Source organism: Epinephelus lanceolatus, chromosome 7 (assembly GCF_041903045.1).
Source record: "Epinephelus lanceolatus isolate andai-2023 chromosome 7, ASM4190304v1, whole genome shotgun sequence".
In the NCBI taxonomy this organism is placed as follows: domain Eukaryota; kingdom Metazoa; phylum Chordata; class Actinopteri; order Perciformes; family Serranidae; genus Epinephelus; species Epinephelus lanceolatus.
In genome coordinates, this window is record NC_135740.1 from 24826117 (window position 1) to 24839374 (window position 13258).

Below are 13258 nucleotides of genomic sequence, written 5' to 3' on the forward strand. Positions count from 1 at the left end.
GTCATGTCAATCACATCTCGTGAACTACAGTCAAACTGTTAAGTGATTTTGTATCTGTGTTGCTTTTGTATTGTCTGAAACTTTTTCAGAAACATTTTTTAGTGTACTGTTTAGCTGTAGAATGAGAAAGTTTGTGACCTGGCCGCCATGTTGAAAACAGTACAGCCAAAATGAAGCACCACCCACCAGCTGGAGCAAAGTTTCTCATTTTACAGCGAAACAGTACACTAAAATATGTTTCTGAAAACATGTGAGGTGAGAAATAGGCAATGCAGTGACATAATCTTGATTCATATTTGACCACCACTGCCTAGTTTGACAGTTTGACCGCAGTTTACAAGCAGTGACTGACATGTTTGCGTTAGAGACTCCTCAGCTATGATTGCTTCCTTTAGCTGTGGCAGATTCTAGCAAATGCCATTAGAAACACTATGAGGAAGAGGAGGAGGAAGAGGAGGAGGAGGAGTGTGATTTTTTTTCACAAATTAGCTGTCTCATGTACTACTATGTGGATATGGTGATAGTTTCAGCAAATATGACACAAAGTTACTTTGAGAAAAACTACAACTGCAGGTTTAACCACCAGTTGGTGAGAGTTTACTTTGATTTGACATACTGCTTTTCAGATTTCAGACTTATTGTGGTCTGGCTGTTTAATCCAAGACTGTTTGGTCCAACAAAAGTTATGAGCTGGGACCCTTTCTCATCATAAAAGGCTCACTATGTCATTTATTACTCCCGGGGGAGCTTTAGCATCTGTAAAAGTCTAAATGCTTTGGTCAAGGAGGAGGGTATTCAGGTGACAATAAATGAGTCAGGGTTTTTTTAGTGAGCTGAAATTGGTCTCTTTTACATCTTATTTGATTTGTTTTTCTTTGATGACGACACTGAACCCTTTCATGACTTGATCTGTTTTCTTTCTGAAAAAGTTCTGCTTCTGGTTCTGACCTTGAAGACGACGAGGTCATGCAGTCCATCTTGCAGAACTGTGCCGTCATCCTTCATCAGACGCACAAAGGCCATGGCAAAGTTCTTCTCACTCTTGTCCTTGGCTGGAGACGAAGTAGACGGATTCATAAACAGAAGGAGGGAGGATCAGGTAAGACACGTCAGGGGAACAGAAAGGGAGGGAGGGTGAGAAACCAGGCATGGGAGGAAGAAAGACTACTGATTTGTATAATCAAGTGTGTGTAATGATGCCTTGGGTCATTTTACAAATTGCTTCCAATCATTCGGTCCCTTCAGTGTCCCATAATGCTACGGGGATAAGAGTAGTAGAGAGTGTGAATGTAAGAGGAGAAGAGATAGGCAGAGGAGGAGAGGCTGATACTCACACTCCTGGGAAGAGCGGTGTCTGAACATGAAGCGTAAATGAATTCTGTGCATTTCTTCCAGAGGGACTGCCACCTGGAGGGGATGTTATTATAGAATATAAAATCATATATCTTCAAAATTTACAGGTATACATTCGGGGGCTTATTTTCTGTAAAGCTACAGTTGAAAAGCGGAATGCAAATGCTACATAAACATCAGGCACCTTCGAGGAAACTGAAAGGAGTTGCTTTTATAGACAGGAGTGAAATTCTTCCACTGTATGCAACTCCTTCCACAACACACTAGGGAAGTAGCTGAATATGAATACGTTACCAGGGAAAGCACAAATAATGCAATGGTAACAAATATTTATTCCACAAAAAGTGGCTTGTCATTGTTTGAGGGGAAAGGCAATGAGAGACATTTTTGTTTCTTCAAATTGATTTATATCATTGTGGATGACCAGAAGATAAAAATGCCCAGTCTGTTTGTAACACAGGACTTTGACTTCATCAATCAGTCGTTTCATTTACTACACTTAATTGAAAATTGATGCTATACTCTTTAATCAACCCCACCGAGTCAGCACACATTGGGCAGCAGTGGGCTTAGAGCTGACCGTTCCCTGCTATCACTCTCCCCTTTACGAGGAGTTGTCAGAGTAGCAAAGCAAAAGCCTCGTGCGGCAGCTGAATTTCTGCAAGAGTCCCACAGATTATACATCACAATGAAGCTTAGAACCTGTAGTTTTTAGCTGTGTGTTATGGAAATAAAAAGAGCTGGGAAATAATTGTGGAATTACAAAATAAAAGTTCCCTGAAATAAATGAAAGTAATGCTTTAAAAAAAACTCCTATTTAAATATTTTATTAGCTATAGTGGATCATATATATATTTATATGCTAACACTTTACTTGAAGTTCTCTACATAAGGGTGACATGACAGGGTCTAGAACCTGTCATAAACATTATGCACATGTCATAAACGTTTATGACTGCTGTCATTAAGTATCATTTGGTTTTTGTATGACAAGTTGACATTGTTTGAGTTGTCTTGATTATGACAACTTGACATTAATTAAAGTGACATTACCAGAAGTTGTCTTTGTTATGACAATTTGACAGTAAATTTGTTTGGGATGTCCTTATTATGACAACTTGACATTAACCAGGATGACATTACCAGAAGATGTCTTTGTATCAATCATTATGTCAACTTGTCATAAACACAAAAAGAGGTGCATTTCTTGTTAATGTCAAGTTGTTATGACAAAGACATCTTCTGGTAATGTCATCCTGGTTAATGTCAAGTTGTCATAATCAAGACAACTCAAACAATGTCAATTTGTCATTACAAAAAGAGAATAACACTTAATGACCAGTCAGAAATGTTTATGACATGTACATAATGTTCATGACAGGTTCATGACCGTGTCATGTCATAGTTATAACAGTGTCATGTCACTCTTATGTAGATACCTTCAAGTAAAGTGTTACCATGTATATTTATCATCTCTGTCATTAGCCTTTAGTCTTGTGTGGATGTTTGAGTATTCATCTGTTCGCAGCTAAAATATGAGACTATAAGCTTCATATTTTGTCTGTACAATTATAACTGTATGCTGGAGGATCTCTCATGGTAGCAATGACTCATAATTATTGAGAAAGCTGTTCTATTGACTGTGTTATAGTTTCACTGACTGCTGACTCCTCACTTCTCTTAACCGGCCACTACGGGCTTCAAGTTTTTGCGGAAATTGTCTCTGCTAAAAATAACAAGCCTTACTGTCACTTGCAGGACACACTGTGGCTTTTGTATGGCTCAAAACCATCCATGGACATTCATAGAAAAGTTTGGTCTCTTTTTGAACTAGAGAATCTGCTCATAGGAAGCATTGTAGAAACGGAGCATTTTGCCTGCCTGATTTGTTGACTTGCAGATCTTGTTGATTTGGTCATTTTTCTTTGATATCTATGACTCTATCCTACGTAAGTGAGTAGGCTATGTAGTTAAATGCGGTTTTTGGTCTGTTTTGTTTGTGTTTTTTGTTGTCATTTCCTTCTTTGCTGTGCTCTCGCCTTAAAACAAGGTTAATACTGTTAAAAGTGCAGTTATTACCAACATCGATCAAAGACTTGTGGCTGTGTTTTAGTTATTAAAATACATTCGTCTGGATATGACAGCTACAGAGACAGAAAATTTTGTTGGGTGAACAGATTCAGGTACAGACAATGATGCCTCTGTACACCTCTACAACACACACACACACACACCTTAATTGTCTCCATCCAGCGGGGCTGCTTGATTTGGTAGTAGATGACGGATCTGTACTCGCTGACTGCCTTATCCCCTGCTCCCAGACAGATGGAGTTCTGGGAAAGAGAAAGAGAGAGAAAAATGTGTGTCATATTGAACTAAGGGATTTTATGCTTGTGTGTACGTGTGTGTGCATGTGCGTCCATGTATGTCTAAAATGGATTTTCAAACTGGGATAAAGCCACGTCTATATGCCCCCGACTATGAGAGGGTGAATAAGTGCTTGATCAGTGCCTTGCTTGCTCACTGACCCATGCCACCTCTATCTCTTAAATACTACACAAACGGTACACACATGCACCTGCACACTCTATCTCACACCCCCACACACAAACCAATCCCTGTTTACACAAATCCTATTCAAACAGGCAGACGTGCCCTGCGTGTTGTCGACCTCATCTCTTCATGCTGCTCACCTGTATGACCTTGCCCTCCTCATCACAGACCCACATGATGACCTCCACATTCTTCTGTGTCGTCTTGTTGTATTTGTCGAAGTCGCCGCCCTGTAAGGTGAGGTAGATGTCATTGCGAACATCTCCCGGCATGATGATCTCGGGGAAGCCCAGCTTGCGGGCCACCACGGTGCTGCGGTCCACCAGGTGAGGGTATTCCTTACGAATCTGAACTATGTCTCCCACCAGAGCCTTCAAGGTCACCCACAGACCTGGAGGGAGGTGGGGGGAGAGGAAGAAAGACGGCTGTGTATTAATGTTTAATCAGTAGAGATCAGGTCCACAATTAACATCAGGATGTATGCAGTGAGACTGCTAATTACCTGCCCTGCTGTGCTTTTCCTTACTTTCTGCCAGATATATAATCTTACATTGTCTAACGTTCATTCAAAACAGGACCAAAGTTTCAAATAATCTACTTTTGCTACAAGCTTCTGACAGATTTCCTAATTTGGTCATTTGCTCCAGGGATGCCACTACAGGTGTTTTTTATTACGTAGCCTACACTGCTACATATAGCTACATGCTAACATCAGGGAAACGTGTAATCTTGGTTGTCAGTGTTGTTCATTTCTCCCCAGATACAGATCATATTCTTGCTGGAACATGTCCGGTTGTGAGGATTTTGGTTTAGAAACTTTAAAAGTTGATTTTTCACGATAGAAAGTGCAGCTATGTTCCGTTACAGCCATTCCCCAAGCTACAAAAACAGTGCAGAGATGCCAATAGTGAAGACAGGAAGAGTAGGAAACACTGACCAGTCTGAGCGGGCTGGGCTTTTCGGCACCAAAGCAGAGCGTATCGGACAGAGGGTGAATACAGGCGTTCCAGCACTGACAGTACGAGGAAAATTAAGTTTTTTGAAGATTAAAGCATGTAAATATGTTCCAGTAGAAACCAAAATTACTTGTATGAACCTGGAGTGCATACACCCCTGAAAAAGTATTGAGACTATCGAGACTCAGAATCTCAAGACTCCTGACTCTTTACACAGACGACAGGCTGATGCGCAGCACATATTGTCAAGGATATGTTGCTGCTTTTAAATGGGTTGTTAATCTAAAGAGTAATGATTTGACAAATTGAGAGATACATTAAATTTGTAGAGAAACTCTGTTTCACTGTAGGATTTCACTTAAAGATGTCCATCATCATTAAATGAGCCCATCATATCAACAGGCTGGTATCTGATATTCATCAGCTGGAATTTCTGATTCATTCCTCGTTCACTCCTTGGTAATTAAACAAGATTTCTATATTACTTTACAGTGTCACAGGCCTGGAGGAGAGAAATATTCTCCTGTTATACAGCTATAATGACCAATGTCAGTCACCCAGAACAGCTTAGAAAACCACAGGATATGTGCGGCTATCAGAGAGTTCATTCAACACTTCACTAAACCTTGTGAGACACAATCAAACTTTATGGAAGGAGTCTCTGTCTGCATGTCTGTCCCTTGTGTTTCTGGACAACCTGATCGACTTCCCAATTACTGAATGTATGACTGAGGACTGAAGGAAGTGTGGTGTCGACTGTGAGCTCTTGAGATCCAGGCTATTAGTAGTGTGTAACATACAAACTTTGTACTGTATTGAGAGGGGACCCTATTAACTGATACATGGCACGCTGAGTACAGCAGGCTCTCCATCGCTCGCTACAGTTATGAATTATTAGATCTGGTTACTGGACCCCGAGGTGGTGCCGATTCAGGGAGATGAGAATTGCTCACTTGGGGCATATGCCAAAAAAGTTCTGAGCTTCCGCGTTTACGTAACTGAATATGCGCAGTATTGTTTCTCCCGCTGGCCGTGCCCACAAGTTCCTGATCAGCACGTCGTCTCTACATTGTAATGATGTCAAACATTATATCAAACATTATATAGAGTCATATTTGACCTTGTTTGCAGTTTGTGGTGTCCTGTCAACAGTTTTACAGACATGTCTTTTATAACAGCATATGGGAAAATGCTTTTTGGGCCACAGGGGAATTTTTTGCTGCAGTATCACAGGTAGCCACTGGGAAAAAATAGAAGCAAGGCTGAGCAGCAGTGCCATGTCCAGTTGTCTCACACATCCATGGTTACAGTACATTTGACAACAGATGAATAAAGAGAACATATGTTACACATGCATATACTCTAGTATTACTAGGGGACGCATTTGTGCCACGGCAGTTGTGTTGCTCAGGACCCAAGGAAGGCCAGTATTGGACGTGAGGTTGTTTGGATGATTCTCGAGAAAGCTGCAAGCAGCAATACCAGAAGCCAAGCAATCAGCCTGTTCTGAAAAACCCATTTTGAACAGGGACTGCACTTGTATCAATAAATTTAACAACATTTATTTTTGACAAATAGGTGCCACTCCAAGCTATTCTAAACGAGATATCCAGAGAGGAATTTTCATGTCTCTCTGCAGGAAGGTAAATTCAAATTAAAGCATAATGAATGAATAATGTATTTCAAGGCCCGGCACTATTAAAACTGAATTTAAAACATTTTAAGGTGTTTTCAGGACCCACAGAAGCCCTGAAACATTCAGCCTGAGAGCTTAATCTTAAAGTGCGATCCACTTTGTGCGAAATGTTAGTGTTTATCCAGGGGGGCATAATGTTGAAGTGTTCCAAGGTGAAGCGGGGATGTGAAAATGTCTGCTGTTGTTAGAGACGAGACTGTAATCAATAATACTATAAAATGGCTGTCTCCTGTTTGTGAAAGGGGTGTAAAACAGGGGTGGCAAAGGAGACAAAGAAAGGGTGAAGGTGTTACAATAATAGGCAGAAATGTAGTTCTAAAGAATATGGGCTCCCAGAGCTTTCAGAGGAATTATGTGAGGAAAGCACAGATGAAGAATAGACAGGACATAGGAAAGGGGGTGAGTTATTTTAGGGAAAAACATCGCTGGTGAAATCTAGACTATGTCACAAACCCACATTTTCAAGGCTAACCACATATCTACAGGGAATACTCTGTATATGTGTGCCAGTGTGTGTGTGTGTGTGTGTGTGTGTTTGTTTGTGTGTGTGTGTGTGTGTGTGTGTGTGTGTGTGTGTGTGTGTGTGTGTGTGTGTGTGTAGTGTCGCAAAAGCATCTCAAAGTGAGAGGAAGGAGAGATTAGGGGTGAGTAATGTTAAGAACAGACATCTGGTGGCCTCAGGTGCTCCCTCCATATCTGCTCTTCTGGGTGCTCCTTTCATATCTAGGTTACGCCCAGGACTTTCAGGAACGAGGAAGGAAGGAGAGATAAAAGTCGAGCGGTGTGACAGTGCAGTCCAACATGTGAGGTTACTTTATGTGGAATAAGACAGTGTCACCCATCGAGTCTGTCAAAGTCAGCCATAAACATGAGGCAGCGGGCAGCGGGGCTGGAGGCTGGCGAGGGAGAAATAAAGGGTAAGTAATATGAAAACATCAGCTCGGGGGCGCATGCCATCCATCAGGATAATGCCCTTCATTCTCACCCACAGCGCAGAGAGAAAAGGCGAGGAGGTGATGAGAAATGGCCATTTTGTCTGACCACAAATGACTGCAGCGTTTACAGTCCAGTGGGAACCCTTAGTGCATTCGGGACCTTTCTATCAATCAATCAATTCATTCATAGTGCAGAATTAACATACAGAATGGTCCCTAAACACTTAACAATTAAAAGAATACATAAGACAAAGCTTATGGCGATCAAATAAAACAGTTAAAATTTAAAATGCAACACATTAAGAACATCAGTGTTAAAGGTGATGGACCCGACTAAGTGCTAAGGTAGGCTGTAATGAAGTGAATTAAAGCTAAGTGTTTAGCCTTGATTAAAGATTTCACCTGAGGGCTATAGCCGGCTCAGAATTATGTTAGTAGAATCAGATCTGGCTGTTCCTTTTTCTTATTTGGTCCTTTTATCCATACAGAGTTTGAGAGTTTGAACAGGGTTAAACAGGATGATCAGTGTGACATTCACATGATAAGCTACAGTAACCCAGCCTTCCAAACTATTGCGTGCTACGCTAACGATGGATCAGATATATGCATAACATTTTTTGCTGACACAAGATATCAAACAAAAGCTGGAGACTGCGTCATATTAAGTTCTTGTGAGCTGTGAATTCACCACTTCCAAGCAAAAGGCAGAAGATAACATTATCTCGGAGCCTCTCTGCCTCCAGGCATCTGCCTACGACTCACTCAGACTCAGCCTGGGTCTGGGTCCGCAGCAGGAGAGCAGCGTGACGTACACTGCACACTGACAGACAAAAAAACAAAACTAGTGAACGTGCACCCTAAACGTGTAATGGAAGGCCATTCAAGAGATAAGGGGCACCGGAGGAAAATGCTCTGAAGCCAACTGATTTGTTGTTCACTAAAGAAACGAGCAGGAGACTAGCATCGAGAGAGCAAAGAAGACATGCTGGTGTATAAGGTGTAATTAGTTGAGATAGGTGAGGTGGTGCAAAACCATGCAAGGCTTTATAATCAGCCTGTATTGGTAACCAGTGAAGAGAAGCCAGAATGAAGGTTATATGGTTAACCATTACCTTTGGCAACCCAGTCACATGGTTTACACACTAGGAAACAGAGAGAGAAGCGTGTAAGGACACAACAGTACCTTGTCCACCACTGTCTCCCCGTGACGCTGTCACTTTGTTCAGCAAGGAGTGGAGAAAGTCATTCTCAGCAACTACCCTGGAGGCAAAAAAATAAAAACATTAAAAAAAAAAATGCACAAAGACACTTAAAAGTGCAGAAAAGCTGTTTAATCTCAAAACCATGCAGGTGCTGAAACCTTCACACACAAAACTGCAATATTGCTATTTAATTACAGGGAGGATTCGTGAGTAACAGAAGAGAAAAATAGGGCATACGGGAAGAAAGGGATGAAATACTGCTTTTCCTCGTCACATTCGATCTTCCCTTTGATGAGAGCACTGATGTCCATCACTGCCAAAAAAGGGGAAAACAAATGCGTCTGTGATGACAAAATCAAAGAAAATGCTATAGAAGAATTCATGATGTGGATTCACATCAGTCAACGATGACAGCGGCCGTGAACATTTTGTACATAAATCTCTATCACACTCTCTAGTCTAGCAACACAGGCCCTACTATACACGCTGATCACTGTTTTCTGAGGTTAGTTGAGGATATAGGCAACTTTTTAGCGCCATTGGAGAAACAATAGCCCCAAGGGTAGGGAGAAAAATGATGGATGGTCATCATCAATATTTTAGTTTGGTTTGTGCAAAAGATGACTGTTGTATTGGTCAGCTCCCAGGTGTAAATTTGGGCGATAATATCTGCAGCAGCAGCAGCAGCAGCTGACAAATAAGAGAAAATTACTCTGACCTTTAGGGAACAAAAGACTGAGGAGACGACTGAAGGCCATTATTGTTGGCTAAACTGTTGACATTTGGCATGGCAAATGCACTGTAGCTTTAAGAGAGAGGCGACTAAAAGCAATACACCTAAGTCCAGTAACCACAAATAATACTTCACACATTGCCTGAACACTTGGATTAGCAATTTAGCAGCACCTTTGACCAAAAAAAAAAAAAATTGCGTTGGCTGATCTTCAAGTACCTGCCACCCCAAATGGCCGCCTCAGGCCTTGAGTGCACTTCTTGTTGTTTGTCTCTTTCAGGTCCATCCTGCCCACTCTCACTATCTGACAGATTAGATAAATCTTTTCTCTGCACAGGTCCTTGTTCCCCAAGTCCTGGTGGACACAGACAGGCAAAGGAGAACAGAGAGAAAGGAAAGTAAAAGAAGTACGGTGTGGAAGAGGGAATAAGAGATACAAGAATAAACAGATGGAGGAAAGAGAAGTTGGGGAACAGAAGGTTAAATGGGAAAAAGGGTGAGGAAGAAAACAAAACAATGTGATCTTCCACAAGTGGATGAAGCCATTCATTTCTGTAGCGCTAACAAACAGTGTGATAGTGCCCTCCTGTGGCCACTTACTGTAAAGACAACCTTCAGGTTGTTGAGCATGTCGATCTCCTTGGGGAATCCTTTGCTGCCCCAGCGTACCAAGTAATTCTCACTGCACAAAGCACGGAAAATAGTTGTTGTCGTTATTGTTCTGCACAGGATTTTGATATACAGCCGCACAAAGTATAAAAAATTGCTGTCACTGTAAAGATCATCTCATTCTCCTTGACTGAAACACTCCAGATTCACTCTACTTGAGAAGATAAAATGTTGTTTTTTGGGTATGTGTATTTCCACCTTCAGGGGGTGATGAATCAAAAAGATAGAAACGCTATCTGTCCAGTCCAGGACTGAGTGTGTGCTTAGTCCAGATAAAGCTGGAGTGTTTGCTTCCCTCATCTTTTAGTGGTTTCTGGGAGAGGATCACAGAGCAGCCTGTCTGGTGTACATGAGTAATACTGTATGCAGTGTACTAATGTGGCATTAAATGATTTCTGGGAGAATGAAGTTCAAGGTTTCAATCACCTTCCAGACACTGGCTGAGGGATGAAGAGAAAGATAAATAGCAAGGTAGACACAGTGATGAGTGTCTATTGGAACAGCAGGATGAATCTAAACTGAGAAAATGTTCTTAAAACATTCCTGACAAGGTAAGAGGACAGGTTGTATGAAAATAAAAACCCAAGCGTTTAACCAATCAAACACACATAACAAGCAAATGTGGCAGACTTGTGCCAACTGGCAATCGGCTTATAAACCAACAATTGAAGGGCTAATCAATGCTGTTTTTCCCATGCTGACATTAAGGCGATTTTAACTTGCTTGCTGTCAGAACTACGATGTTATACAAGTAATCTCTAGAATCTGCACACTACTGTGATTTAGAGGTGTTGCTGGTGGATTGGCCTGTCTGCCCACTGAGCCCTGCTACTCAGCCTGAGTGACGAGTGAATTTTAAATCCTTAATTTCAAACCAGTTTGCCGTCTCTTTGTCACGAATCTGACACCCAGCATTTTCATTCTCCACATGCCTGCTCTACCAAAACTTTGCTCTACGCTCAGTAATTGTATTTAACGTAATGGATATGATTTGGCTTGTGATGTTAAAGGTGAGATAATACTAAACGGATCATGATGCTGTGATATTGTTGCACCCAGCAGAGACACACACATTTTGAAAGAGACTGATGAGACATTTTTTTCTATTAAATAGATTTTTATCTCAAATTAAATGTGTACAATCATTAATAGATGTTTATTCCGGTAACTTTAACTGTATTGCTTGCAAAAAGCTTAAAAGTGTGATTATTTCTGATGTGACATAAGTCCCCTCACCCCTTCCTACTCCCCTGTCTCCTAGTGATCAGATCACCACGATTGCACGATACAGAAATGGACACAATCACCCAGACTTAAAATGAAACAGAAAAACATCCGAATCCAGGGCAAACGCCAAGAAAAGAGACAAACAGTGGTGGATATATTGAAAAAAACACAATCGATCCTGGTCTATCTTAATACTGCCAGCTGCTGTGGTTGGGACCTAGATAGACCCAGTATGACAGTGAGTGACAGGACATAGCATCAGCACTGTCAGGCACCACACAGCACTGCCAGTCAGTATCTGCTGCCCTATAATTTAGTTTTCTTTATTCGTATTTTTGACACCCCGTTGTTCTAATCTAGAGGAGTTCAACAATGGATGAGAGAGGACAAGATGCGAGAGAAGGAGAAGTATATAGACACCAGAGAGAAGGGAGGAGAGTGTGTGTGGGCTAGAGCGTGTGTGTGTGCGTGCATTTTTCAGGGATGTAGGGGCTAAACCCACCTTATCTGAAGTTTCCTACAGTCTCATTTTATGTGATAGACAGAGTTTACTTGTTTTCTATCTTGATGTGACTCAATGCTACACTCCAAAATTAAATTAAACGCACAGAGGGAGAGTTAAATTAAATCTGCCAACCTTCAGGGCTAAAATTAGTTCATTATCTGAAGCCAAAAAAGAGACACATTTGAATCTGGAGCTTCAAATCCTTAAAATCAACCGAAAAGAAAACATCAGCATGTACTAAATCACCTTTTGAAGCTCACTGTATGAGGCTAGGGATTACAGCTAAGAAAGATGGACAAGTGGCACCTGATGATGGTCTGTTTGATGGGGTCATAGAGAGACATGAAGAGCTCCGAGTCCTCTCCGATGCGACAGACGAAGTTCCTGACAAAGACGTAGAGGCTGTGAGTGGGGGAAGACTGGATCCTTGCTGAGATCCCACTGTGGTCCGTCTGGACATTGGACTGCAGGAGAGGACATTAATTGTGGGAGGTTAACTTGGGACGAGGGTTAAACAGGATAAAATGCCAACTAAAACCTTTCATTTCAAGGTCCTGATGAATCTGGTTGGCTGGAATAACAATCAATAATAGCGGGTTACTGAGTTCTGGGATGTACCAGCTGCAGGATCCAGATTGTGGGTTTACGAGAGAGAGGAAAGTCATAGAATAAGAAATTCATAAGAGAGTACATTCACTTCTAACTAATGAATATAATAAGAAAAGGCTGTGCAGGGGTGGAAATAGAGTCAAGCCAATTTGTAATGAAGAGAATTCTTAATTATGCTTGACCAGCAGACATGAGTGGCAAGCAAAATATTTAGTCCATGGCATTCTTATGTTGACAGTACTTTTTTTAAATCATAAAAACACTAAATGAGATCACACAGTTTCCCAGGGAAACTTCCATGATACACAAATTTGTGGGAAAGTTTAGTGCTGTCATACCACAGCAATGTTTAAAGAATTCGCCAAATAAATTAAACTGTAATTACAACATCCACCCATTACGTTCTCTCTCTGCCCCATGAAAGTTTCCGTGTGGCCCGCTCCCTGCTGGGTTCTGCCCTTGCATCTTTTTCCTTACCTGCTCTTCTTTGATACGCTCGTTGATCTTGGCTGTGGCTTCCTCGTGGGCCCGAAACAGACTGATGACACTAGCCCGTTCTGGGTCCAGGATGTTCCCATTCTCGTCTCGAACTACCTGGTCCAGCTCCAGAATCCTGCCAAAGGCACAGGAGAGCTCAGTTGAGGATTGAGGAGATTGATAGTAGGAGTACAAATGAGCACATCTTGTACAAAAAAAAGTAGCAAGTGGAGGCATCAATGCTGAAGGGAAGAAGACAGAGGACTGACAGTTTGGAGCAGAGCGGAAAGGGATGAGGGGAGATGTTGCTGAGAATTATGTGGTTAGAAAGACGAGAGCAGGT

General features: G+C 41.6%; 1 protein-coding gene across 1 annotated transcript in view; it reads right to left on the reverse strand.

Moving 5' to 3' along the window:
* The window catches only part of dock2 (dedicator of cytokinesis 2), a 149706-nt gene that overhangs the window by 130725 nt on the left and 5723 nt on the right, over nt 1-13258 (reverse strand). Inside the window, exons 7-16 of the mRNA XM_033633098.2 lie at nt 12916-13051; nt 12136-12293; nt 10029-10110; nt 9648-9783; nt 8933-9008; nt 8677-8753; nt 4047-4297; nt 3588-3686; nt 1335-1407; nt 949-1052 (exon numbers count right to left, since the gene is read on the reverse strand). Coding sequence (XP_033488989.1) covers nt 949-1052; nt 1335-1407; nt 3588-3686; nt 4047-4297; nt 8677-8753; nt 8933-9008; nt 9648-9783; nt 10029-10110; nt 12136-12293; nt 12916-13051 — 1192 coding nt within the window. The remainder of the gene's footprint in view (nt 1-948; nt 1053-1334; nt 1408-3587; nt 3687-4046; nt 4298-8676; nt 8754-8932; nt 9009-9647; nt 9784-10028; nt 10111-12135; nt 12294-12915; nt 13052-13258) is intronic.